General features: G+C 52.9%; 1 protein-coding gene, 20 non-coding genes and 6 pseudogenes across 21 annotated transcripts; all 27 read right to left on the minus strand.

Annotated features, from left to right (window-relative positions):
• Window positions 1-431: 431 nt before the first annotated feature.
• Window positions 432-3007, minus strand: LOC149368053 (uncharacterized). Its single transcript, XM_089558212.1, has one exon. It carries the CDS (start codon window positions 2969-2971, stop codon window positions 1796-1798), a length of 1176 nt encoding a protein of 391 aa, XP_089414338.1. The 5' UTR covers window positions 2972-3007; the 3' UTR covers window positions 432-1795.
• A 569-nt stretch (window positions 3008-3576) lies between these two features.
• On the minus strand, window positions 3577-3695 carry LOC149368054 (5S ribosomal RNA). Its single transcript, XR_016288123.1, has one exon. It is a non-coding gene; the product is annotated as a 5S ribosomal RNA (ribosomal RNA).
• A 544-nt stretch (window positions 3696-4239) lies between these two features.
• On the minus strand, window positions 4240-4358 carry LOC149368055 (5S ribosomal RNA). The gene has a single exon (XR_016288134.1). It is a non-coding gene; the product is annotated as a 5S ribosomal RNA (ribosomal RNA).
• A 545-nt stretch (window positions 4359-4903) lies between these two features.
• LOC149368056 (5S ribosomal RNA) lies at window positions 4904-5022 on the minus strand. Its single transcript, XR_016287703.1, has one exon. It is a non-coding gene; the product is annotated as a 5S ribosomal RNA (ribosomal RNA).
• A 545-nt stretch (window positions 5023-5567) lies between these two features.
• LOC149368057 (5S ribosomal RNA) lies at window positions 5568-5686 on the minus strand (annotated as a pseudogene).
• A 909-nt stretch (window positions 5687-6595) lies between these two features.
• On the minus strand, window positions 6596-6714 carry LOC149368058 (5S ribosomal RNA). Its single transcript, XR_016288145.1, has one exon. It is a non-coding gene; the product is annotated as a 5S ribosomal RNA (ribosomal RNA).
• A 546-nt stretch (window positions 6715-7260) lies between these two features.
• On the minus strand, window positions 7261-7379 carry LOC149368059 (5S ribosomal RNA). Its single transcript, XR_016288156.1, has one exon. It is a non-coding gene; the product is annotated as a 5S ribosomal RNA (ribosomal RNA).
• Window positions 7380-7926: 547 nt separating this feature from the next.
• LOC149368060 (5S ribosomal RNA) lies at window positions 7927-8045 on the minus strand. The gene has a single exon (XR_016288167.1). It is a non-coding gene; the product is annotated as a 5S ribosomal RNA (ribosomal RNA).
• Window positions 8046-8590: 545 nt separating this feature from the next.
• On the minus strand, window positions 8591-8709 carry LOC149368061 (5S ribosomal RNA). Its single transcript, XR_016287051.1, has one exon. It is a non-coding gene; the product is annotated as a 5S ribosomal RNA (ribosomal RNA).
• A 546-nt stretch (window positions 8710-9255) lies between these two features.
• Window positions 9256-9374, minus strand: LOC149368062 (5S ribosomal RNA). Its single transcript, XR_016287062.1, has one exon. It is a non-coding gene; the product is annotated as a 5S ribosomal RNA (ribosomal RNA).
• Window positions 9375-9919: 545 nt separating this feature from the next.
• On the minus strand, window positions 9920-10038 carry LOC149368063 (5S ribosomal RNA). The gene has a single exon (XR_016287705.1). It is a non-coding gene; the product is annotated as a 5S ribosomal RNA (ribosomal RNA).
• Window positions 10039-10582: 544 nt separating this feature from the next.
• LOC149368064 (5S ribosomal RNA) lies at window positions 10583-10701 on the minus strand. The gene has a single exon (XR_016287074.1). It is a non-coding gene; the product is annotated as a 5S ribosomal RNA (ribosomal RNA).
• Window positions 10702-11247: 546 nt separating this feature from the next.
• On the minus strand, window positions 11248-11366 carry LOC149368065 (5S ribosomal RNA; annotated as a pseudogene).
• Window positions 11367-16806: 5440 nt separating this feature from the next.
• On the minus strand, window positions 16807-16925 carry LOC149368066 (5S ribosomal RNA). The gene has a single exon (XR_016287085.1). It is a non-coding gene; the product is annotated as a 5S ribosomal RNA (ribosomal RNA).
• Window positions 16926-17470: 545 nt separating this feature from the next.
• LOC149368067 (5S ribosomal RNA) lies at window positions 17471-17589 on the minus strand. Its single transcript, XR_016287707.1, has one exon. It is a non-coding gene; the product is annotated as a 5S ribosomal RNA (ribosomal RNA).
• A 544-nt stretch (window positions 17590-18133) lies between these two features.
• LOC149368068 (5S ribosomal RNA) lies at window positions 18134-18252 on the minus strand. The gene has a single exon (XR_016287096.1). It is a non-coding gene; the product is annotated as a 5S ribosomal RNA (ribosomal RNA).
• Window positions 18253-18805: 553 nt separating this feature from the next.
• Window positions 18806-18911, minus strand: LOC149368069 (5S ribosomal RNA; annotated as a pseudogene).
• Window positions 18912-19511: 600 nt separating this feature from the next.
• Window positions 19512-19630, minus strand: LOC149368070 (5S ribosomal RNA). The gene has a single exon (XR_016287107.1). It is a non-coding gene; the product is annotated as a 5S ribosomal RNA (ribosomal RNA).
• A 546-nt stretch (window positions 19631-20176) lies between these two features.
• On the minus strand, window positions 20177-20295 carry LOC149368071 (5S ribosomal RNA). Its single transcript, XR_016287118.1, has one exon. It is a non-coding gene; the product is annotated as a 5S ribosomal RNA (ribosomal RNA).
• Window positions 20296-20840: 545 nt separating this feature from the next.
• Window positions 20841-20959, minus strand: LOC149368072 (5S ribosomal RNA). The gene has a single exon (XR_016287129.1). It is a non-coding gene; the product is annotated as a 5S ribosomal RNA (ribosomal RNA).
• A 545-nt stretch (window positions 20960-21504) lies between these two features.
• LOC149368073 (5S ribosomal RNA) lies at window positions 21505-21623 on the minus strand (annotated as a pseudogene).
• Window positions 21624-22196: 573 nt separating this feature from the next.
• Window positions 22197-22315, minus strand: LOC149368074 (5S ribosomal RNA). Its single transcript, XR_016287141.1, has one exon. It is a non-coding gene; the product is annotated as a 5S ribosomal RNA (ribosomal RNA).
• A 545-nt stretch (window positions 22316-22860) lies between these two features.
• LOC149368075 (5S ribosomal RNA) lies at window positions 22861-22979 on the minus strand. The gene has a single exon (XR_016287152.1). It is a non-coding gene; the product is annotated as a 5S ribosomal RNA (ribosomal RNA).
• A 545-nt stretch (window positions 22980-23524) lies between these two features.
• Window positions 23525-23643, minus strand: LOC149368076 (5S ribosomal RNA; annotated as a pseudogene).
• Window positions 23644-24189: 546 nt separating this feature from the next.
• LOC149368077 (5S ribosomal RNA) lies at window positions 24190-24308 on the minus strand. Its single transcript, XR_016287163.1, has one exon. It is a non-coding gene; the product is annotated as a 5S ribosomal RNA (ribosomal RNA).
• Window positions 24309-24853: 545 nt separating this feature from the next.
• On the minus strand, window positions 24854-24972 carry LOC149368078 (5S ribosomal RNA; annotated as a pseudogene).
• Window positions 24973-25640: 668 nt separating this feature from the next.
• LOC149368079 (5S ribosomal RNA) lies at window positions 25641-25759 on the minus strand. The gene has a single exon (XR_016287175.1). It is a non-coding gene; the product is annotated as a 5S ribosomal RNA (ribosomal RNA).
• Window positions 25760-26166: the final 407 nt, after the last annotated feature.

Here is a 26166-nt window from a genome sequence, read left to right on the forward strand (position 1 = left end):
TGAAGATGGTCCGCCCTTGAATTCCACACGTCTGGTGGGGGCCAACCAAGATGTCCATAACTGATTGTAAACGTTTGGCTAATACTTTCATAAAAATTTTATAATCAACATTAGTAAGCGTTATCGGCCGATAACCTGTAACTTGCTTAAGCTGAGCAGGATTGTCAGTTTTCGGTATAAGTACTGTATGTGCACGAGAAAACGACGGTGGTAAAATACCAGTTCTAAATGACTCTTCATAAACGCGTTGCAAAATGAGAGCAGTTTCACTTTTGAACGCCTTATAAAATTCTGCTGTTATCCCGTCAGTACCTGGCGATTTCCCCAAGTGAAGCTCATCAATAGCGCATTCCAATTCCGCTGTTGATAAGTCGGCAGACAGGATGTCAGTGTCTTCACTGGCCAGTCGGGGTAATAGACTTAAAAATTCATCCTGAAAGGCCTGTACATCTGCCGATTTGGAAGCGAACAAATCACGGTAATGCTCACTGAAAGCCTCCCTTATCGCCTTGGGATTGTCTGTCAGAATGCCTTTGTTTTCAATTTCTACGATATCTTTTCTTCTAGCGTATCTTTTTTCTGTCGTCAAATTTCGCCTACTGGGCATATCATCTGCCAGCAAGCGATCTGCTCGTGCACGAATTGCAGCTCCCTGAAACAATGTCGCATCGATAACCTCAAGCTTTGCTTTAACTTCGCTGATAAGGTCACTGTATAGTCCCGGAGCTCTATTTTCCTCTGTAATTAATTCTTTCAACATCTGTTTTAGGTTCTTCTGTTTCGCTTTCTCAGCGTGCTTGATTTCTACGGACCTTTCAATAGCCCTCATTTTGACATCAATTTTGAATTCCTCCCACTTTTCTGCCCAACTTTTTCCATAATTCAACCGAACTTCTTCTAACACGTTCTTTGTTTCTAAAACAAACGAATCGTCCTTTAGTAACTTTGCATTCAGTTTCCACAAGTCCCAGCTGAATTTCGCTTGAGGTGTCACATTCCTGCCAATGGTGAATATGACACAACAGTGATCGCTAAACGTAACCGGTTCGACGATGTAGTTATCGCAAATTTCCGCCAGCTCAAGGGAAACGTAAGCTCTATCTAGCCTAGCATGACTACACCCTTGAAAATGTGTATAATGACGCCTCATTCCGCCCTTTGCAAACTGGGCTACGTCTTGAAGTGAATACTTTTCAATGTTTTCTTTCAAGAAAACAGCACTTTCGCTTTCGGTGACTTTTGAGCCTGATCGGTCATCTGCACTGAGAACACAATTGAAATCCCCTAAAAGAATGACAAGTCTATTGCATTCCAGATACGCACATAGTTCCTGGAAAAACATAAGTCGTTCACGGGGTTTCGTAGGAGCATACACACAGATAACTCTCAAATATTCCTCCCCGTACAACAGATCACAGAGCACAAACCTTCCCCTCGTGCAATACACCACTGCTTGTTCCTCGATATTAAGACTGTTCTTAATTAACAGAACACAGCCCGCTGATGTCCCCACTGCATGACTAGCACGCACGTTATATCGCGGCTTGAACTGCGCAACCATAGCGTCTGTCGCACTCGCACTCTCTACCTTTGTTTCTTGTACTGCAAGAATGTCCAGGTCTTTCTCATAAAGCAGGCGCCTTAGCTGACATTGTTTACGTCTAGCTGCTAGTCCACGCACGTTTAACGTGCCGCATTTTAAATTTGACGGAAGACAAGCCATGATGAAAATCCTGAGCACAAAAAGGTACAAGTCCCTTACCAGGCGTACGCCTTACCCTCCGAGAAGGGGCGATTAATCAGCGCTCCTTGCGCTGCGCACGGGAGACGCGGACGATGAACGACACTCAGGCACATACTTCCCCTTGGCCCCGGTGGGTCTGAGCCACTGGCGCTCAAGGCGTTGCGACCTGACCTCGGTGGAAGGTTGTGAAGGGGACGGCAACACCGTCTTGGCACGCTTAGCCGGACCGAAGGTGTCATGTGATGCCCTTTCATCCTCGACTGGCTCCGCTTCGGCGTTCATGGCAGACGCCTGGTCACTCATCGGCGGCGTTTCAGTCGCGTTGCTCAAAGCTCGTTGTTTGTTCGGCGTCTTGCTCGAAGTTTCCATGTTTCCGTTGGAGACGCTTCCCTGTTCCCCAGACGCACTCTTCTTTGGACGGTCATCAGGGGCCGCCGTTTCAGCTTCCTCAACGTCCATGATATCCTCTTTATTATCACAGTCCTCTGAGGCCGCCCCTATCACACTGGCGTACGTACGTATGCAGTCCTCACGGACATGACCAAAGGCTCGGCACTTAGTGCAGCGAGGCGTCTGGCAGTCGCGGCGGATATGCCCGCGTCTGCGACATCGGAGACAAACAGGCGCCCTACCGGGCACAACCACAAGGACGGAGCCCCCGTAGAATTTGAAAAGATGCGGTAGCTCCTCCGCCGTGACTCCCTCTTTAAGCACCATTCGAGCGACACGTGTTGTCGACTCTGCCGATTCAAATCCTGGAACACTCCATTTCTCATGCTGAATTTCCATCACTTCCCCAAACTCGCTCAGGGCCTTCCGTAGGGTCTCACTGGGTATGTGAAATGGCACCCAGTGAATCTTCACCTTGATCTCCTTTCGACAGGGATCAATAATGGCACAGAAGCCGCCTTTCACACTCAGGCCCCCGGCCGCAAGTACAGTGTCCTTCGCCTCCTGGGTGCGGAACCTCACGAGCCATAGGTGGCTCATCTGGTAAGCGCCAATGCCGCTGACATCCCTAAGGACGCCGGCATCTTCTAATGGTTGACGAAAGTCCTCTATTCGATACGGACGCTTCGAGGTATCACCGTGCAAGAAAACACACAAACGCATACCTTCGTCAGCCGGCAGTGACGGTAGCAGAAAGCGATAACCAGGAGGTGGTCCAGACACCGATTCATCCCGACCAACAAAGGCCGTTGCGACACCTCGCCCGGAGCGAGCCATTTCTGCGTCCGTCTAGCAGGGCAGCCAGAAGCAGAATCTCACATGGTATGGCCGATGGCGAGAGACAGTGCTTTCCGAGTCTTTATGTACTGTGTTTGGCCCTCGAGGATGCAAAACTGCGCATGGATACTTCCCTCGCTCGTGGCAACAGCCGCCAAGCGTGCAGTTACCTGCCCTGCGCTTTTCTCAGCCGTTCTGGCGAACCTAAACCACTGCGGCATGCACGGAAAGAGCAGCGGGAGCGAGCCTGTGTTGTTTACACATGGACCGGCAGTGGGTGCGGTGCATGGTGCGGTGGGCGCATATTGTGCGCTTCTGCGCAGTGTTATGCGCACACTGGGCCTCCCAGCTATCTTGGGGCTTTGCTAGAGTTTAATCTGCAGTGTACCCGCCGCGGCAGACGTCAGAATGACAGCCGAGACGCCACGGGTTCGCTTCGAGTTTTGCCACAGTTTCGCGTCCGCACGTACTACACGTTGGACACGTTGCCGATGAGATTGTATTATCGATAACAAAATAACGTCAATTCCTATAGTTGCCTGAGACACTGCGCAACTATGACAGAAAAAAAAAAACGTGAAGGGCGAATAAAAATGCAAAAGAAATGCCATCAGCACTCGGTGTTCCCAGGTGGTCTCCCTCCCAAGTACTGACCGAGCCCAATGCTGCTTAGCTTCGGTGATCGGACGAGAACCGGCGTATTCAACATGGTATGGCCGATGGCGAGAGACAGTGCTTTCCGAGTCTTTATGTACTGTGTTTGGCCCTCGAGGATGCAAAACTGCGCATGGATACTTCCCTCGCTCGTGGCAACAGCCGCCAAGCGTGCAGTTACCTGCCCTGCGCTTTTCTCAGCCGTTCTGGCGAACCTAAACCACTGCGGCATGCACGGAAAGAGCAGCGGGAGCGAGCCTGTGTTGTTTACACATGGACCGGCAGTGGGTGCGGTGCATGGTGCGGTGGGCGCATATTGTGCGCTTCTGCGCAGTGTTATGCGCACACTGGGCCTCCCAGCTATCTTGGGGCTTTGCTAGAGTTTAATCTGCAGTGTACCCGCCGCGGCAGACGTCAGAATGACAGCCGAGACGCCACGGGTTCGCTTCGAGTTTTGCCACAGTTTCGCGTCCGCACGTACTACACGTTGGACACGTTGCCGATGAGATTGTATTATCGATAACAAAATAACGTCACCTCCTATAGTTGCCTGAGACACTGCGCAACTATGACAGAAAAAAAAACGTGAAGGGCGAATAAAAATGCAAAAGAAATGCCATCAGCACTCGGTGTTCCCAGGTGGTCTCCCTCCCAAGTACTGACCGAGCCCAATGCTGCTTAGCTTCGGTGATCGGACGAGAACCGGCGTATTCAACATGGTATGGCCGATGGCGAGAGACAGTGCTTTCCGAGTCTTTATGTACTGTGTTTGGCCCTCGAGGATGCAAAACTGCGCATGGATACTTCCCTCGCTCGTGGCAACAGCCGCCAAGCGTGCAGTTACCTGCCCTGCGCTTTTCTCAGCCGTTCTGGCGAACCTAAACCACTGCGGCATGCACGGAAAGAGCAGCGGGAGCGAGCCTGTGTTGTTTACACATGGACCGGCAGTGGGTGCGGTGCATGGTGCGGTGGGCGCATATTGTGCGCTTCTGCGCAGTGTTATGCGCACACTGGGCCTCCCAGCTATCTTGGGGCTTTGCTAGAGTTTAATCTGCAGTGTACCCGCCGCGGCAGACGTCAGAATGACAGCCGAGACGCCACGGGTTCGCTTCGAGTTTTGCCACAGTTTCGCGCCCGCACGTACTACACGTTGGACACGTTGCCGATGAGATTGTATTATCGATAACAAAATAACGTCACCTCCTATAGTTGCCTGAGACACTGCGCAACTATGACAGAAAAAAAAAACGTGAAGGGCGAATAAAAATGCAAAAGAAATGCCATCAGCACTCGGTGTTCCCAGGTGGTCTCCCTCCCAAGTACTGACCGAGCCCAATGCTGCTTAGCTTCGGTGATCGGACGAGAACCGGCGTATTCAACATGGTATGGCCGATCGCGAGAAACAGTGCTTTCCGAGTCTTTATGTACTGTGTTTGGCCCTCGAGGATGCAAAACTGCGCATGGATACTTCCCTCGCTCGTGGCAACAGCCGCCAAGCGTGCAGTTACCTGCCCTGCGCTTTTCTCAGCCGTTCTGGCGAACCTAAACCACTGCGGCATGCACGGAAAGAGCAGCGGGAGCGAGCCTGTGTTGTTTACAAATGGAGCGGCAGTGGGTGCGGTGCATGGTGCGGTGGGCGCATATTGTGCGCTTCTGCGCAGTGTTATGCGCACACTGGGCCTCCCAGCTATCTTGGGGCTTTGCTAGAGTTTAATCTGCAGTGTACCCGCCGCGGCAGACGTCAGAATGACAGCCGAGACGCCACGGGTTCGCTTCGAGTTTTGCCACAGTTTCGCGTCCGCACGTACTACACGTTGGACACGTTGCCGATGAGATTGTATTATCGATAACAAAATAACGTCACCTCCTATAGTTGCCTGAGACACTGCGCAACTATGACAGAAAAAAAAAACGTGAAGGGCGAATAAAAATGCAAAAGAAATGCCATCAGCACTCGGTGTTCCCAGGTGGTCTCCCTCCCAAGTACTGACCGAGCCCAATGCTGCTTAGCTTCGGTGATCGGACGAGAACCGGCGTATTCAACATGGTATGGCCGATTTTTTTTTTTTTTTTCTTTATTGCCTGGCTTTGACACAAAACACTGGACAACACAAACAATCAACAAAAGACAATAACTATGTACACACGACTTGTGGTCAGCCAGCATAAATCTGGCTTCGTCCAATTAAAATTCACGCAACGTACAGAGCGGCTCTAGTCTTGAGAGCCACTCCGGAGGCTCCGCAGCGGCTTTCTGAATGGCCAGAAACATCTCCATACTTTCGCGAAAGTAAATTCTGGCAGGTCTTGCGTCACTGTCACAGTTCTTATGTGTTGAAAATGAGGATGGGGTGCCTTTCGATTTAATAATGCTGACAGGCCTCCACTGTATATGGCGCTCCAGAACATGGTATGGCCGATGGCGAGAGACAGTGCTTTCCGAGTCTTTATGTACTGTGTTTGGCCCTCGAGGATGCAAAACTGCGCATGGATACTTCCCTCGCTCGTGGCAACAGCCGCCAAGCGTGCAGTTACCTGCCCTGCGCTTTTCTCAGCCGTTCTGGCGAACCTAAACCACTGCGGCATGCACGGAAAGAGCAGCGGGAGCGAGCCTGTGTTGTTTACACATGGACCGGCAGTGGGTGCGGTGCATGGTGCGGTGGGCGCATATTGTGCGCTTCTGCGCTGTGTTATGCGCACACTGGGCCTCCCAGCTATCTTGGGGCTTTGCTAGAGTTTAATCTGCAGTGTACCCGCCGCGGCAGACGTCAGAATGACAGCCGAGACGCCACGGGTTCGCTTCGAGTTTTGCCACAGTTTCGCGTCCGCACGTACTACACGTTGGACACGTTGCCGATGAGATTGTATTATCGATAACAAAATAACGTCACCTCCTATAGTTGCCTGAGACACTGCGCAACTATGACAGAAAAAAAAAAACGTGAAGGGCGAATAAAAATGCAAAAGAAATGCCATCAGCACTCGGTGTTCCCAGGTGGTCTCCCTCCCAAGTACTGACCGAGCCCAATGCTGCTTAGCTTCGGTGATCGGACGAGAACCGGCGTATTCAACATGGTATGGCCGATGGCGAGAGACAGTGCTTTCCGAGTCTTTATGTACTGTGTTTGGCCCTCGAGGATGCAAAACTGCGCATGGATACTTCCCTCGCTCGTGGCAACAGCCGCCAAGCGTGCAGTTACCTGCCCTGCGCTTTTCTCAGCCGTTCTGGCGAACCTAAACCACTGCGGCATGCACGGAAAGAGCAGCGGGAGCGAGCCTGTGTTGTTTACACATGGACCGGCAGTGGGTGCGGTGCATGGTGCGGTGGGCGCATATTGTGCGCTTCTGCGCAGTGTTATGCGCACACTGGGCCTCCCAGCTATCTTGGGGCTTTGCTAGAGTTTAATCTGCAGTGTACCCGCCGCGGCAGACGTCAGAATGACAGCCGAGACGCCACGGGTTCGCTTCGAGTTTTGCCACAGTTTCGCGTCCGCACGTACTACACGTTGGACACGTTGCCGATGAGATTGTATTATCGATAACAAAATAACGTCACCTCCTATAGTTGCCTGAGACACTGCGCAACTATGACAGAAAAAAAAAAACGTGAAGGGCGAATAAAAATGCAAAAGAAATGCCATCAGCACTCGGTGTTCCCAGGTGGTCTCCCTCCCAAGTACTGACCGAGCCCAATGCTGCTTAGCTTCGGTGATCGGACGAGAACCGGCGTATTCAACATGGTATGGCCGATGGCGAGAGACAGTGCTTTCCGAGTCTTTATGTACTGTGTTTGGCCCTCGAGGATGCAAAACTGCGCATGGATACTTCCCTCGCTCGTGGCAACAGCCGCCAAGCGTGCAGTTACCTGCCCTGCGCTTTTCTCAGCCGTTCTGGCGAACCTAAACCACTGCGGCATGCACGGAAAGAGCAGCGGGAGCGAGCCTGTGTTGTTTACACATGGACCGGCAGTGGGTGCGGTGCATGGTGCGGTGGGCGCATATTGTGCGCTTCTGCGCAGTGTTATGCGCACACTGGGCCTCCCAGCTATCTTGGGGCTTTGCTAGAGTTTAATCTGCAGTGTACCCGCCGCGGCAGACGTCAGAATGACAGCCGAGACGCCACGGGTTCGCTTCGAGTTTTGCCACAGTTTCGCGTCCGCACGTACTACACGTTGGACACGTTGCCGATGAGATTGTATTATCGATAACAAAATAACGTCACCTCCTATAGTTGCCTGAGACACTGCGCAACTATGACAGAAAAAAAAAAAACGTGAAGGGCGAATAAAAATGCAAAAGAAATGCCATCAGCACTCGGTGTTCCCAGGTGGTCTCCCTCCCAAGTACTGACCGAGCCCAATGCTGCTTAGCTTCGGTGATCGGACGAGAACCGGCGTATTCAACATGGTATGGCCGATGGCGAGAGACAGTGCTTTCCGAGTCTTTATGTACTGTGTTTGGCCCTCGAGGATGCAAAACTGCGCATGGATACTTCCCTCGCTCGTGGCAACAGCCGCCAAGCGTGCAGTTACCTGCCCTGCGCTTTTCTCAGCCGTTCTGGCGAACCTAAACCACTGCGGCATGCACGGAAAGAGCAGCGGGAGCGAGCCTGTGTTGTTTACACATGGACCGGCAGTGGGTGCGGTGCATGGTGCGGTGGGCGCATATTGTGCGCTTCTGCGCAGTGTTATGCGCACACTGGGCCTCCCAGCTATCTTGGGGCTTTGCTAGAGTTTAATCTGCAGTGTACCCGCCGCGGCAGACGTCAGAATGACAGCCGAGACGCCACGGGTTCGCTTCGAGTTTTGCCACAGTTTCGCGTCCGCACGTACTACACGTTGGACACGTTGCCGATGAGATTGTATTATCGATAACAAAATAACGTCACCTCCTATAGTTGCCTGAGACACTGCGCAACTATGACAGAAAAAAAAAACGTGAAGGGCGAATAAAAATGCAAAAGAAATGCCATCAGCACTCGGTGTTCCCAGGTGGTCTCCCTCCCAAGTACTGACCGAGCCCAATGCTGCTTAGCTTCGGTGATCGGACGAGAACCGGCGTATTCAACATGGTATGGCCGATGGCGAGAGACAGTGCTTTCCAAGTCTTTATGTACTGTGTTTGGCCCTGGAGGATGCAAAACTGCGCATGGATACTTCCCTCGCTCGTGGCAACAGCCGCCAAGCGTGCAGTTACCTGCCCTGCGCTTTTCTCAGCCGTTCTGGCGAACCTAAACCACTGCGGCATGCACGGAAAGAGCAGCGGGAGCGAGCCTGTGTTGTTTACACATGGACCGGCAGTGGGTGCGGTGCATGGTGCGGTGGGCGCATATTGTGCGCTTCTGCGCAGTGTGATGCGCACACTGGGCCTCCCAGCTATCTTGGGGCTTTGCTAGAGTTTAATCTGCAGTGTACCCGCCGCGGCAGACGTCAGAATGACAGCCGAGACGCCACGGGTTCGCTTCGAGTTTTGCCACAGTTTCGCGTCCGCACGTACTACACGTTGGACACGTTGCCGATGAGATTGTATTATCGATAACAAAATAACGTCACCTCCTATAGTTGCCTGAGACACTGCGCAACTATGACAGAAAAAAAAAAACGTGAAGGGCGAATAAAAATGCAAAAGAAATGCCATCAGCACTCGGTGTTCCCAGGTGGTCTCCCTCCCAAGTACTGACCGAGCCCAATGCTGCTTAGCTTCGGTGATCGGACGAGAACCGGCGTATTCAACATGGTATGGCCGATGGCGAGAGACAGTGCTTTCCGAGTCTTTATGTACTGTGTTTGGCCCTCGAGGATGCAAAACTGCGCATGGATACTTCCCTCGCTCGTGGCAACAGCCGCCAAGCGTGCAGTTACCTGCCCTGCGCTTTTCTCAGCCGTTCTGGCGAACCTAAACCACTGCGGCATGCACGGAAAGAGCAGCGGGAGCGAGCCTGTGTTGTTTACACATGGACCGGCAGTGGGTGCGGTGCATGGTGCGGTGGGCGCATATTGTGCGCTTCTGCGCAGTGTTATGCGCACACTGGGCCTCCCAGCTATCTTGGGGCTTTGCTAGAGTTTAATCTGCAGTGTACCCGCCGCGGCAGACGTCAGAATGACAGCCGAGACGCCACGGGTTCGCTTCGAGTTTTGCCACAGTTTCGCGCCCGCACGTACTACACGTTGGACACGTTGCCGATGAGATTGTATTATCGATAACAAAATAACGTCACCTCCTATAGTTGCCTGAGACACTGCGCAACTATGACAGAAAAAAAAAACGTGAAGGGCGAATAAAAATGCAAAAGAAATGCCATCAGCACTCGGTGTTCCCAGGTGGTCTCCCTCCCAAGTACTGACCGAGCCCAATGCTGCTTAGCTTCGGTGATCGGACGAGAACCGGCGTATTCAACATGGTATGGCCGATCGCGAGAAACAGTGCTTTCCGAGTCTTTATGTACTGTGTTTGGCCCTCGAGGATGCAAAACTGCGCATGGATACTTCCCTCGCTCGTGGCAACAGCCGCCAAGCGTGCAGTTACCTGCCCTGCGCTTTTCTCAGCCGTTCTGGCGAACCTAAACCACTGCGGCATGCACGGAAAGAGCAGCGGGAGCGAGCCTGTGTTGTTAACACATGGAGCGGCAGTGGGTGCGGTGCATGGTGCGGTGGGCGCATATTGTGCGCTTCTGCGCAGTGTTATGCGCACACTGGGCCTCCCAGCTATCTTGGGGCTTTGCTAGAGTTTAATCTGCAGTGTACCCGCCGCGGCAGACGTCAGAATGACAGCCGAGACGCCACGGGTTCGCTTCGAGTTTTGCCACAGTTTCGCGTCCGCACGTACTACACGTTGGACACGTTGCCGATGAGATTGTATTATCGATAACAAAATAACGTCACCTCCTATAGTTGCCTGAGACACTGCGCAACTATGACAGAAAAAAAAACGTGAAGGGCGAATAAAAATGCAAAAGAAATGCCATCAGCACTCGGTGTTCCCAGGTGGTCTCCCTCCCAAGTACTGACCGAGCCCAATGCTGCTTAGCTTCGGTGATCGGACGAGAACCGGCGTATTCAACATGGTATGGCCGATGGCGAGAGACAGTGCTTTCCGAGTCTTTATGTACTGTGTTTGGCCCTCGAGGATGCAAAACTGCGCATGGATACTTCCCTCGCTCGTGGCAGCAGCCGCCAAGCGTGCAGTTACCTGCCCTGCGCTTTTCTCAGCCGTTCTGGCGAACCTAAACCACTGCGGCATGCACGGAAAGAGCAGCGGGAGCGAGCCTGTGTTGTTTACACATGGACCGGCAGTGGGTGCGGTGCATGGTGCGGTGGGCGCATATTGTGCGCTTCTGCGCAGTGTTATGCGCACACTGGGCCTCCCAGCTATCTTGGGGCTTTGCTAGAGTTTAATCTGCAGTGTACCCGCCGCGGCAGACGTCAGAATGACAGCCGAGACGCCACGGGTTCGCTTCGAGTTTTGCCACAGTTTCGCGTCCGCACGTACTACACGTTGGACACGTTGCCGATGAGATTGTATTATCGATAACAAAATAACGTCACCTCCTATAGTTGCCTGAGACACTGCGCAACTATGACAGAAAAAAAAAAACGTGAAGGGCGAATAAAAATGCAAAAGAAATGCCATCAGCACTCGGTGTTCCCAGGTGGTCTCCCTCCCAAGTACTGACCGAGCCCAATGCTGCTTAGCTTCGGTGATCGGACGAGAACCGGCGTATTCAACATGGTATGGCCGATTTTTTTTTTTTTTTTTTTTTTCTTTATTGCCTGGCTTTGACACAGAAAATTTCACAACACAAACAATCAACAAAAGACAATAAACGCTATGTACATATGACTCGTGGTCAGCCAGCATGCATCTGGCTTCGTCAAATTAAAACTCACGCAATGTACAGAGCGGCTCTAGTCTTGAGAGCCACTCCGGAGGCTCCGCAGCGGCTTTCTGAATGGCGAGAAACATGTCCATGCTTTCGCGGAAATAAATTCTAGCAGGTCTTGCGTCTCTGTCACAATGGTAGCCCGCCATTCTGGAGCGCCATATACAGTGGAGGCCTGTAAGCATTATTAAGTCAAAAGGCACCTCATCCTCATTTTCAACACATAAGTACCGGATGCCATACGGGTCTAGTGGAAATTCTTTCTTTAAGGTTCGCTGCAAAACATCCCAAAAATAAACCCCTTCCCAACAGTGCAAAAATACATGGTCTATTGTTTCCGGCTTTCTGCAAATTAAACAGTTGGATCCCCAAGGTAAAAATAATTCCTTTCCTTCTAAAAATTTTTTAACCGGTAAGGTTCCGGTGTGGAGCTTAAAAAAGAAGGTTTTTGTTCCTGATGGCACCTGCATGTTTTTAACTCTCTTTAAAACATCTTTGCCTTGGCCTCCACTGTACAAGGCCCTGTACAAGGGCACCGGGAAAACTACATCGCACAAAGCACGGTACAGTTTCTTTCGATTCACAGTCGACAGAAAGTCATTTGAAAACCGCGCGGAAAGAAACCTTACACTGGCTACGATTTCCCGGTAAAAACCGGTGACTCTACTGTAAACATCAGCAGTTCCGACGATGTACTCTGGAAGCAGATGCCGCAGCCTAACTTGGCATACGGTACGCAAAAACGGGTCTCTTGTGTCCCGAAGAAACAAAAAACGATTGACCAGCTGTCTCAAAAACAAATGGCCCAGTCCCAGCCCGCCGTCTTGAACCCGTCGGAACAGGTTGGTCCGGCTGCAGCGCTCCCATTCAGACGACCAGATAAAGATGGCGAAAATTCGGTGTAGCTTTTGAATACTTAACCGTGAACAGTGCAGCACCTGCATGACGTACCAGAGCCTGCTGATAAAGAACAAGTTGCAAACAGTGGCTCTGGCGAAAATGGACAAGGTCGTTCCTTTCCACTTATCCGCTCTCTCCCGTATCTCTTTAATCTGTGCTGTCCAATGCTGCTCACTGTCACGGTAAGCAGCGAGTGGAACGCCCAAGTATTTATCTGGCGTCGTCGTCCAAGGCACGCTGGCAAACCGCTGAGGCGTAGATGCCCACCTTCCGTGCCAAAGCCCGAGGCACTTCGACCAGTTAACGCCGCTTCCAGTAGCTTGGCTGAAATCTCGTACACATTGAACGGCCTCGCTTATGCCACCCTCGTCAACGGAAAACACAGCAATGTCATCAGCATACGCCAAGAGCTTTACTTCAGCTGCTTGTAAAGTGAATCCGTTAATACTCCTGCTGTTCAGTATCTTTAAACAAAGGGTCTCCACATAAATACAAAATAAAAGGGGGCTGAGGGGACAGCCCTGGCGCACCGAACGCTGCACGCTAATGGGGGCCCCCAGACTCTTGTTAACGATCAATCTCGTCGTGCAGTTCCGGTATGCCAGGGCCACACCCTCGCGGATAACAGAACCAACATTAACATGGCCTAATACTGAAAACAAAAGTTCATGGGCAACGCAGTCAAAAGCCTTTTCTAAGTCGATCTGGAGAATAGCCACCTGACCATTAGTGTCATCACAGGTTTCTAGGACACTGCGCGCAACGTGAATATTAGTAAAAATAGACCGCCCTTTAATCCCGCAGGTCTGATGCGGACCAACTAATAAATGAATCACGGTCTGCAACCTTCGTGCCAAAACTTTCATGTAAATTTTGTACTCCACGTTAGTGAGTGCTATGGGTCGGTATGCTGTTACCATTCGTAATCTGTCTATGTCGTCCGTCTTGGGAATCAGCACTGTATGGGACGACCCATAGGACGGAGGCAGTGCTTTTACTTTATAGGCTTCATTAAAGATTACCTGCAAGACCGGGGAAATTACATTTTTAAATTCTTTGTAGAATGCCGCGCTGAACCCGTCCGGTCCAGGCGACTTACCAGGGTTTAAACTGTCTATTGCCTGCTCAACTTCCCCTTGACTTATCTTCTGCTCTAATCTGTCTTTTGTTTCGTCATCCAGACGCGGCATCTCGGCTAGAAACGCCTCCTTAAATGTGATAACATCTACCGGATGCAATGCGAAGAGCGCCTGGTAATGCTGGAAAAAGGCTGCTTTGATGTGATCGACGTCCGTTTTTGAAACACCTCCCCATTCTATTTCGTTAATGTGATTTCTTTCGGCGCGGGCTTTTTCTAAACCGAGCGCTCGTTTCGTTGGCGCTTCCCCTGCTGCCATATCTTCTGCCCTTGCCCTCACCAGCGCTCCCCGATAACGTTCTTCTTCAATAAGCTGTAACTTTTGTTTGGTTTTTCTTATGTCTTCTATCCATTTACCAGGCGCTCGGCATTCTTGTTTTATCATCTTCTGAAGCAGTGCCTTTAGCTCCATTTCCTCTTTTTTTTCTTCATGACGTATACAGGTGGCTCTTTCTATTGCTTTTAATTTTAAAGTTTCTTTAGTGAGCTCCCACTGCTGCCAAATCCTCATGTTACTACTTGGTTCTATTTTTGCTATTTCTTCCCTTACAGCTCGGTTATAAAATTCGTCCTGGAGTAGCTTGTCATTTAACTTCCACATTTCCCATGAAAAATCATTCCCCTTCTTAATGAACCCTATGCAGCATTGAACCAAACAGTGGTCAGAAAATGAAACCGGCAGAACTACATAACTATTGCATTTAGGGACAGTTTCCGCGGATGCATAAATTCGGTCTAGCCGTGCGTGACTTGTGCCCTCGAATCGTGTGTACCTTACAGCACGCGTTCCTTCAAGACACTCTGCTACATCCTCGAGGTTGCAGTTCACAATCATTCGTAACAACACTTCGGTGCTTTTATCCCTGAAACCTCGGACGCTTGTCTTGTCGCGCGCACTTAGAGCACAGTTGTAATCGCCCATAACAATGAGCTGCCTGTCCGTCCGAAGCCGTTCTTCGACGCTTTCAAAAAACGCGGCTCGGCCATCAACCACATTAGGTGCATACAGACAAACAATGCGCCAGTCGATGTTACAGAGCGAAAAATCGATGGACACGTATCGACCCGACAAACACGAATGATGCCCATGTACCTCTAGCCCCGGCAACTTCTTGACAAACAGAACACAACCAGCCGATGTGCCCACCGCATGGCTGACAACGGCAAAATATCTAGACGTGAAACGTCGCACCATGCTCCCGGTCTCTTCCTCACCATCGACTTTAGTTTCCTGCACTGCTAATATATCAATATCTTGCTCCGTTATAAGTCGGTACAGCTGGCTTTGTTTTCTTTTGCCTGCCAGGCCTCTGACATTTAAGGTGGCGACTTTGAACGGAGTTGCGGAAGCCATTTCAACTTAAGAAGAAGGGACCGAAAGCATGGTGCTTACCTCCCGCGCCCAGCATATCGCTAGACGATGCCGTCGCCGCCGGTGTCCTCCGGCGCGAGCACATGGACCTGGTCAGGCGGCGCCTTGCCGCCGCCACGCCTGTCATCCGGAACCTTCGGGCGCGGTCGCAGACTGGGTCGTCGTGCTTGCGGCGTCTTTGTCGGCGGTTCCTCCACGCTGGACTCTGCTCCCTTCTCCCCGTCGGCCTTGGTCTCGGTGTGCGGACGCTTCGCAGGGGTGGTCACGCCGGTGTTCACGCGGGCGTCTGCCTTCTCGTCGCGGTTCTCGCTGGCCGCCGTTGTTTCCGCTTCCACGTGCTCTGGGGGGCTCGGGTTATCTTTGGGCGTCTCCAGAGGCGTCAAAGGTTGGTCACAGATGGGCAACCCGCTCTCCTTTGCGCCAGCCGCGTCGGTGTTGCTGGTCGAAACCGCAGGCTCAACCCCCGCCGTTTTGCTCGTGTCGTCGATGCCGCTGGCTGCTTCCTCCGCCTCGACAACGTCCATGAGCTCTGCGGAGTCGCTCGCCGCTACACGCCCGGTAGCCGACGCGTAGGTGCGCACGCAGTCGGCCTCGGAGTGACCGTAGCGTCGGCACTTCGAGCACCTGGGCACCTTGCAATCACGGCGCACGTGCCCCGCGCCGCCACACCGCAGACACTGCATCGGCCGCCCGGGCACCACCACGAGAGCTAACTCGCCAGCAACTCGAACCTGGTGGGGCAGGTCGTCTACCTTAATGCCTGGCTTCATCTTTAGGAGCACGGTCCTCGTGGTGGACCCCTTCTCCTTCATGCCAGCGACGCGCCAACGCTCCCGGGTGACCTCGGTCACGTTGCCGAACGCCGCGAATGCCGTACGGATGTCCTCGTCGGCGACGCCGTGAAGCATCCAGTGCAGTCGCAGCTTGACCTGGTGGTCCTCTGGGTCAAAAACGATACAGCGGCGTCCCTTGACTTCCAGCTCCTTCATGGCGGCCAGTTTCTTTGCGGCGTCGGCGCTGCTGAAGGTCACAGCCCACACGTGGTTTATCTGGTACGCTCCCAACGCCACGACGTCGGGGAGCGCACCAACGTTGGCTAGGGCGTCCCTGAAGTCTTCGACCCTGTAGGGTCTCACACGCACGTCCCCGTGCAGAAAAACCGTGTTTAACACAACACGTCCGGTGGGCAGGGTAGGCAGAACGATCTCGTAATCCTTATCTGCGTCGCTGGCGAACCTGTTTCCGCGGCCGGCAACGGCCGCTATCGCCGCTCCGTGGGAGCCCATGATTCTGCGTCCGTCACGCTCGGTGGCTGGAAGTAGAATACAACATGGTATGGCCGATGGCGAGAGACAGTGCTTTCCGAGTCTTTATGTACTGTGTTTGGCCCTCGAGGATGCAAAACTGCGCATGGATACTTCCCTCGCTCGTGGCAACAGCCGCCAAGCGTGCAGTTACCTGCCCTGCGCTTTTCTCAGCCGTTCTGGCGAACCTAAACCACTGCGGCATGCACGGAAAGAGCAGCGGGAGCGAGCCTGTGTTGTTTACACATGGACCGGCAGTGGGTGCGGTGCATGGTGCGGTGGGCGCATATTGTGCGCTTCTGCGCAGTGTGATGCGCACACTGGGCCTCCCAGCTATCTTGGGGCTTTGCTAGAGTTTAATCTGCAGTGTACCCGCCGCGGCAGACGTCAGAATGACAGCCGAGACGCCACGGGTTCGCTTCGAGTTTTGCCACAGTTTCGCGTCCGCACGTACTACACGTTGGACACGTTGCCGATGAGATTGTATTATCGATAACAAAATAACGTCACCTCCTATAGTTGCCTGAGACACTGCGCAACTATGACAGAAAAAAAAAAACGTGAAGGGCGAATAAAAATGCAAAAGAAATGCCATCAGCACTCGGTGTTCCCAGGTGGTCTCCCTCCCAAGTACTGACCGAGCCCAATGCTGCTTAGCTTCGGTGATCGGACGAGAACCGGCGTATTCAACATGGTATGGCCGATGGCGAGAGACAGTGCTTTCCGAGTCTTTATGTACTGTGTTTGGCCCTCGAGGATGCAAAACTGCGCATGGATACTTCCCTCGCTCGTGGCAACAGCCGCCAAGCGTGCAGTTACCTGCCCTGCGCTTTTCTCAGCCGTTCTGGCGAACCTAAACCACTGCGGCATGCACGGAAAGAGCAGCGGGAGCGAGCCTGTGTTGTTTACACATGGACCGGCAGTGGGTGCGGTGCATGGTGCGGTGGGCGCATATTGTGCGCTTCTGCGCAGTGTTATGCGCACACTGGGCCTCCCAGCTATCTTGGGGCTTTGCTAGAGTTTAATCTGCAGTGTACCCGCCGCGGCAGACGTCAGAATGACAGCCGAGACGCCACGGGTTCGCTTCGAGTTTTGCCACAGTTTCGCGCCCGCACGTACTACACGTTGGACACGTTGCCGATGAGATTGTATTATCGATAACAAAATAACGTCACCTCCTATAGTTGCCTGAGACACTGCGCAACTATGACAGAAAAAAAAAACGTGAAGGGCGAATAAAAATGCAAAAGAAATGCCATCAGCACTCGGTGTTCCCAGGTGGTCTCCCTCCCAAGTACTGACCGAGCCCAATGCTGCTTAGCTTCGGTGATCGGACGAGAACCGGCGTATTCAACATGGTATGGCCGATCGCGAGAAACAGTGCTTTCCGAGTCTTTATGTACTGTGTTTGGCCCTCGAGGATGCAAAACTGCGCATGGATACTTCCCTCGCTCGTGGCAACAGCCGCCAAGCGTGCAGTTACCTGCCCTGCGCTTTTCTCAGCCGTTCTGGCGAACCTAAACCACTGCGGCATGCACGGAAAGAGCAGCGGGAGCGAGCCTGTGTTGTTAACACATGGAGCGGCAGTGGGTGCGGTGCATGGTGCGGTGGGCGCATATTGTGCGCTTCTGCGCAGTGTTATGCGCACACTGGGCCTCCCAGCTATCTTGGGGCTTTGCTAGAGTTTAATCTGCAGTGTACCCGCCGCGGCAGACGTCAGAATGACAGCCGAGACGCCACGGGTTCGCTTCGAGTTTTGCCACAGTTTCGCGTCCGCACGTACTACACGTTGGACACGTTGCCGATGAGATTGTATTATCGATAACAAAATAACGTCACCTCCTATAGTTGCCTGAGACACTGCGCAACTATGACAGAAAAAAAAACGTGAAGGGCGAATAAAAATGCAAAAGAAATGCCATCAGCACTCGGTGTTCCCAGGTGGTCTCCCTCCCAAGTACTGACCGAGCCCAATGCTGCTTAGCTTCGGTGATCGGACGAGAACCGGCGTATTCAACATGGTATGGCCGATGGCGAGAGACAGTGCTTTCCGAGTCTTTATGTACTGTGTTTGGCCCTCGAGGATGCAAAACTGCGCATGGATACTTCCCTCGCTCGTGGCAGCAGCCGCCAAGCGTGCAGTTACCTGCCCTGCGCTTTTCTCAGCCGTTCTGGCGAACCTAAACCACTGCGGCATGCACGGAAAGAGCAGCGGGAGCGAGCCTGTGTTGTTTACACATGGACCGGCAGTGGGTGCGGTGCATGGTGCGGTGGGCGCATATTGTGCGCTTCTGCGCAGTGTTATGCGCACACTGGGCCTCCCAGCTATCTTGGGGCTTTGCTAGAGTTTAATCTGCAGTGTACCCGCCGCGGCAGACGTCAGAATGACAGCCGAGACGCCACGGGTTCGCTTCGAGTTTTGCCACAGTTTCGCGTCCGCACGTACTACACGTTGGACACGTTGCCGATGAGATTGTATTATCGATAACAAAATAACGTCACCTCCTATAGTTGCCTGAGACACTGCGCAACTATGACAGAAAAAAAAAAACGTGAAGGGCGAATAAAAATGCAAAAGAAATGCCATCAGCACTCGGTGTTCCCAGGTGGTCTCCCTCCCAAGTACTGACCGAGCCCAATGCTGCTTAGCTTCGGTGATCGGACGAGAACCGGCGTATTCAACATGGTATGGCCTTTTTTTTAAAAAAAAAAAAAAAAAAAAAATTCAACATGGTATGGCCGATGGCGAGAGACAGTGCTTTCCGAGTCTTTATGTACTGTGTTTGGCCCTCGAGGATGCAAAACTGCGCATGGATACTTCCCTCGCTCGTGGCAACAGCCGCCAAGCGTGCAGTTACCTGCCCTGCGCTTTTCTCAGCCGTTCTGGCGAACCTAAACCACTGCGGCATGCACGGAAAGAGCAGCGGGAGCGAGCCTGTGTTGTTTACACATGGACCGGCAGTGGGTGCGGTGCATGGTGCGGTGGGCGCATATTGTGCGCTTCTGCGCAGTGTTATGCGCACACTGGGCCTCCCAGCTATCTTGGGGCTTTGCTAGAGTTTAATCTGCAGTGTACCCGCCGCGGCAGACGTCAGAATGACAGCCGAGACGCCACGGGTTCGCTTCGAGTTTTGCCACAGTTTCGCGTCCGCACGTACTACACGTTGGACACGTTGCCGATGAGATTGTATTATCGATAACAAAATAACGTCACCTCCTATAGTTGCCTGAGACACTGCGCAACTATGACAGAAAAAAAAAAAACGTGAAGGGCGAATAAAAATGCAAAAGAAATGCCATCAGCACTCGGTGTTCCCAGGTGGTCTCCCTCCCAAGTACTGACCGAGCCCAATGCTGCTTAGCTTCGGTGATCGGACGAGAACCGGCGTATTCAACATGGTATGGCCGATGGCGAGAGACAGTGCTTTCCGAGTCTTTATGTACTGTGTTTGGCCCTCGAGGATGCAAAACTGCGCATGGATACTTCCCTCGCTCGTGGCAACAGCCGCCAAGCGTGCAGTTACCTGCCCTGCGCTTTTCTCAGCCGTTCTGGCGAACCTAAACCACTGCGGCATGCACGGAAAGAGCAGCGGGAGCGAGCCTGTGTTGTTTACACATGGACCGGCAGTGGGTGCGGTGCATGGTGCGGTGGGCGCATATTGTGCGCTTCTGCGCAGTGTTATGCGCACACTGGGCCTCCCAGCTATCTTGGGGCTTTGCTAGAGTTTAATCTGCAGTGTACCCGCCGCGGCAGACGTCAGAATGACAGCCGAGACGCCACGGGTTCGCTTCGAGTTTTGCCACAGTTTCGCGTCCGCACGTACTACACGTTGGACACGTTGCCGATGAGATTGTATTATCGATAACAAAATAACGTCACCTCCTATAGTTGCCTGAGACACTGCGCAACTATGACAGAAAAAAAAAAACGTGAAGGGCGAATAAAAATGCAAAAGAAATGCCATCAGCACTCGGTGTTCCCAGGTGGTCTCCCTCCCAAGTACTGACCGAGCCCAATGCTGCTTAGCTTCGGTGATCGGACGAGAACCGGCGTATTCAACATGGTATGGCCGATGGCGAGAGACAGTGCTTTCCGAGTCTTTATGTACTGTGTTTGGCCCTCGAGGATGCAAAACTGCGCATGGATACTTCCCTCGCTCGTGGCAACAGCCGCCAAGCGTGCAGTTACCTGCCCTGCGCTTTTCTCAGCCGTTCTGGCGAACCTAAACCACTGCGGCATGCACGGAAAGAGCAGCGGGAGCGAGCCTGTGTTGTTTACACATGGACCGGCAGTGGGTGCGGTGCATGGTGCGGTGGGCGCATATTGTGCGCTTCTGCGCAGTGTTATGCGCACACTGGGCCTCCCAGCTATCTTGGGGCTTTGCTAGAGTTTAATCTGCAGTGTACCCGCCGCGGCAGACGTCAGAATGACAGCCGAGACGCCACGGGTTCGCTTCGAGTTTTGCCACAGTTTCGCGTCCGCACGTACTACACGTTGGACACGTTGCCGATGAGATTGTATTATCGATAACAAAATAACGTCACCTCCTATAGTTGCCTGAGACACTGCGCAACTATGACAGAAAAAAAAAACGTGAAGGGCGAATAAAAATGCAAAAGAAATGCCATCAGCACTCGGTGTTCCCAGGTGGTCTCCCTCCCAAGTACTGACCGAGCCCAATGCTGCTTAGCTTCGGTGATCGGACGAGAACCGGCGTATTCAACATGGTATGGCCGATGGCGAGAGACAGTGCTTTCCGAGTCTTTATGTACTGTGTTTGGCCCTCGAGGATGCAAAACTGCGCATGGATACTTCCCTCGCTCGTGGCAACAGCCGCCAAGCGTGCAGTTACCTGCCCTGCGCTTTTCTCAGCCGTTCTGGCGAACCTAAACCACTGCGGCATGCACGGAAAGAGCAGCGGGAGCGAGCCTGTGTTGTTTACACATGGACCGGCAGTGGGTGCGGTGCATGGTGCGGTGGGCGCATATTGTGCGCTTCTGCGCAGTGTTATGCGCACACTGGGCCTCCCAGCTATCTTGGGGCTTTGCTAGAGTTTAATCTGCAGTGTACCCGCCGCGGCAGACGTCAGAATGACAGCCGAGACGCCACGGGTTCGCTTCGAGTTTTGCCACAGTTTCGCGTCCGCACGTACTACACGTTGGACACGTTGCCGATGAGATTGTATTATCGATAACAAAATAACGTCACCTCCTATAGTTGCCTGAGACACTGCGCAACTATGACAGAAAAAAAAAACGTGAAGGGCGAATAAAAATGCAAAAGAAATGCCATCAGCACTCGGTGTTCCCAGGTGGTCTCCCTCCCAAGTACTGACCGAGCCCAATGCTGCTTAGCTTCGGTGATCGGACGAGAACCGGCGTATTCAACATGGTATGGCCGATTTTTTTTTTCTTTATTGGTATGGCCGATGGCGAGAGACAGTGCTTTCCGAGTCTTTATGTACTGTGTTTGGCCCTGGAGGATGCAAAACTGCGCATGGATACTTCCCTCGCTCGTGGCAACAGCCGCCAAGCGTGCAGTTACCTGCCCTGCGCTTTTCTCAGCCGTTCTGGCGAACCTAAACCACTGCGGCATGCACGGAAAGAGCAGCGGGAGCGAGCCTGTGTTGTTTACACATGGACCGGCAGTGGGTGGGGTGCATGGTGCGGTGGGCGCATATTGTGCGCTTCTGCGCAGTGTGATGCGCACACTGGGCCTCCCAGCTATCTTGGGGCTTTGCTAGAGTTTAATCTGCAGTGTACCCGCCGCGGCAGACGTCAGAATGACAGCCGAGACGCCACGGGTTCGCTTTGAGTTTTGCCACAGTTTCGCGTCCGCACGTACTACACGTTGGACACGTTGCCGATGAGATTGTATTATCGATAACAAAATAACGTCACCTCCTATAGTTGCCTGAGACACTGCGCAACTATGACAGAAAAAAAAAACGTGAAGGGCGAATAAAAATGCAAAAGAAATGCCATCAGCACTCGGTGTTCCCAGGTGGTCTCCCTCCCAAGTACTGACCGAGCCCAATGCTGCTTAGCTTCGGTGATCGGACGAGAACCGGCGTATTCAACATGGTATGGCCGATGGCGAGAGACAGTGCTTTCCGAGTCTTTATGTACTGTGTTTGGCCCTCGAGGATGCAAAACTGCGCATGGATACTTCCCTCGCTCGTGGCAACAGCCGCCAAGCGTGCAGTTACCTGCCCTGCGCTTTTCTCAGCCGTTCTGGCGAACCTAAACCACTGCGGCATGCACGGAAAGAGCAGCGGGAGCGAGCCTGTGTTGTTTACACATGGACCGGCAGTGGGTGCGGTGCATGGTGCGGTGGGCGCATATTGTGCGCTTCTGCGCAGTGTTATGCGCACACTGGGCCTCCCAGCTATCTTGGGGCTTTGCTAGAGTTTAATCTGCAGTGTACCCGCCGCGGCAGACGTCAGAATGACAGCCGAGACGCCACGGGTTCGCTTCGAGTTTTGCCACAGTTTCGCGTCCGCACGTACTACACGTTGGACACGTTGCCGATGAGATTGTATTATCGATAACAAAATAACGTCACCTCCTATAGTTGCCTGAGACACTGCGCAACTATGACAGAAAAAAAAAACGTGAAGGGCGAATAAAAATGCAAAAGAAATGCCATCAGCACTCGGTGTTCCCAGGTGGTCTCCCTCCCAAGTACTGACCGAGCCCAATGCTGCTTAGCTTCGGTGATCGGACGAGAACCGGCGTATTCAACATGGTATGGCCGATGGCGAGAGACAGTGCTTTCCGAGTCTTTATGTACTGTGTTTGGCCCTCGAGGATGCAAAACTGCGCATGGATACTTCCCTCGCTCGTGGCAACAGCCGCCAAGCGTGCAGTTACCTGCCCTGCGCTTTTCTCAGCCGTTCTGGCGAACCTAAACCACTGCGGCATGCACGGAAAGAGCAGCGGGAGCGAGCCTGTGTTGTTTACACATGGACCGGCAGTGGGTGCGGTGCATGGTGCGGTGGGCGCATATTGTGCGCTTCTGCGCAGTGTTATGCGCACACTGGGCCTCCCAGCTATCTTGGGGCTTTGCTAGAGTTTAATCTGCAGTGTACCCGCCGCGGCAGACGTCAGAATGACAGCCGAGACGCCACGGGTTCGCTTCGAGTTTTGCCACAGTTTCGCGTCCGCACGTACTACACGTTGGACACGTTGCCGATGAGATTGTATTATCGATAACAAAATAACGTCACCTCCTATAGTTGCCTGAGACACTGCGCAACTATGACAGAAAAAAAAAACGTGAAGGGCGAATAAAAATGCAAAAGAAATGCCATCAGCACTCGGTGTTCCCAGGTTGTCTCCCTCCCAAGTACTGACCGAGCCCAATGCTGCTTAGCTTCGGTGATCGGACGAGAACCGGCGTATTCAACATGGTATGGCCGATGGCGAGAGACAGTGCTTTCCGAGTCTTTATGTACTGTGTTTGGCCCTCGAGGATGCAAAACTGCGCATGGATACTTCCCTCGCTCGTGGCAACAGCCGCCAAGCGTGCAGTTACCTGCCCTGCGCTTTTCTCAGCCGTTCTGGCGAACCTAAAGCACTGCGGCATGCACGGAAAGAGCAGCGGGAGCGAGCCTGTGTTGTTTACACATGGACCGGCAGTGGGTGCGGTGCATGGTGCGGTGGGCGCATATTGTGCGCTTCTGCGCAGTGTTATGCGCACACTGGGCCTCCCAGCTATCTTGGGGCTTTGCTAGAGTTTAATCTGCAGTGTACCCGCCGCGGCAGACGTCAGAATGACAGCCGAGACGCCACGGGTTCGCTTCGAGTTTTGCCACAGTTTCGCGTCCGCACGTACTACACGTTGGACACGTTGCCGATGAGATTGTATTATCGATAACAAAATAACGGCACCTCCTATAGTTGCCTGAGACACTGCGCAACTATGACAGAAAAAAAAAAACGTGAAGGGCGAATAAAAATGCAAAAGAAATGCCATCAGCACTCGGTGTTCCCAGGTGGTCTCCCTCCCAAGTACTGACCGAGCCCAATGCTGCTTAGCTTCGGTGATCGGACGAGAACCGGCGTATTCAACATGGTATGGCCGATGGCGAGAGACAGTGCTTTCCGAGTCTTTATGTACTGTGTTTGGCCCTCGAGGATGCAAAACTGCGCATGGATACTTCCCTCGCTCGTGGCAACAGCCGCCAAGCGTGCAGTTACCTGCCCTGCGCTTTTCTCAGCCGTTCTGGCGAACCTAAACCACTGCGGCATGCACGGAAAGAGCAGCGGGAGCGAGCCTGTGTTGTTTACACATGGACCGGCAGTGGGTGCGGTGCATGGTGCGGTGGGCGCATATTGTGCGCTTCTGCGCAGTGTTATGCGCACACTGGGCCTCCCAGCTATCTTGGGGCTTTGCTAGAGTTTAATCTGCAGTGTACCCGCCGCGGCAGACGTCAGAATGACAGCCGAGACGCCACGGGTTCGCTTCGAGTTTTGCCACAGTTTCGCGTCCGCACGTACTACACGTTGGACACGTTGCCGATGAGATTGTATTATCGATAACAAAATAACGTCACCTCCTATAGTTGCCTGAGACACTGCGCAACTATGACAGAAAAAAAAAACGTGAAGGGCGAATAAAAATGCAAAAGAAATGCCATCAGCACACGGTGTTCCCAGGTGGTCTCCCTCCCAAGTACTGACCGAGCCCAATGCTGCTTAGCTTCGGTGATCGGACGAGAACCGGCGTATTCAACATGGTATGGCCGAGGATTATAGTCAACATGAAAGGGTACAAGGCGTAAAACATATCAGCCACACTTGGGCGCTCCCTGATCCACCAGAATGGATTGCTTGTCTGGATGCATTGGTGTCTCAACATGGTATGGCCGATGGCGAGAGACAGTGCTTTCCGAGTCTTTATGTACTGTGTTTGGCCCTCGAGGATGCAAAACTGCGCATGGATACTTCCCTCGCTCGTGGCAACAGCCGCCAAGCGTGCAGTTACCTGCCCTGCGCTTTTCTCAGCCGTTCTGGCGAACCTAAACCACTGCGGCATGCACGGAAAGAGCAGCGGGAGCGAGCCTGTGTTGTTTACACATGGACCGGCAGTGGGTGCGGTGCATGGTGCGGTGGGCGCATATTGTGCGCTTCTGCGCAGTGTTATGCGCACACTGGGCCTCCCAGCTATCTTGGGGCTTTGCTAGAGTTTAATCTGCAGTGTACCCGCCGCGGCAGACGTCAGAATGACAGCCGAGACGCCACGGGTTCGCTTCGAGTTTTGCCACAGTTTCGCGTCCGCACGTACTACACGTTGGACACGTTGCCGATGAGATTGTATTATCGATAACAAAATAACGTCACCTCCTATAGTTGCCTGAGACACTGCGCAACTATGACAGAAAAAAAAAACGTGAAGGGCGAATAAAAATGCAAAAGAAATGCCATCAGCACTCGGTGTTCCCAGGTGGTCTCCCTCCCAAGTACTGACCGAGCCCAATGCTGCTTAGCTTCGGTGATCGGACGAGAACCGGCGTATTCAACATGGTATGGCCGATGGCGAGAGACAGTGCTTTCCGAGTCTTTATGTACTGTGTTTGGCCCTCGAGGATGCAAAACTGCGCATGGATACTTCCCTCGCTCGTGGCAACAGCCGCCAAGCGTGCAGTTACCTGCCCTGCGCTTTTCTCAGCCGTTCTGGCGAACCTAAACCACTGCGGCATGCACGGAAAGAGCAGCGGGAGCGAGCCTGTGTTGTTTACACATGGACCGGCAGTGGGTGCGGTGCATGGTGCGGTGGGCGCATATTGTGCGCTTCTGCGCAGTGTTATGCGCACACTGGGCCTCCCAGCTATCTTGGGGCTTTGCTAGAGTTTAATCTGCAGTGTACCCGCCGCGGCAGACGTCAGAATGACAGCCGAGACGCCACGGGTTCGCTTCGAGTTTTGCCACAGTTTCGCGTCCGCAC

Source organism: Amblyomma mixtum, chromosome 1 (assembly GCF_055824585.1).
Source record: "Amblyomma mixtum isolate Tamu chromosome 1, ASM5582458v1, whole genome shotgun sequence".
Lineage (NCBI taxonomy): Eukaryota > Metazoa > Arthropoda > Arachnida > Ixodida > Ixodidae > Amblyomma > Amblyomma mixtum.

Bases quoted from the DNA above. Each gene is read 5' to 3' on its own strand.
- LOC149368053 (XM_089558212.1), bottom strand. From the start codon at position 2,971: ATGGCTCGCTCCGGGCGAGGTGTCGCAACGGCCTTTGTTGGTCGGGAT.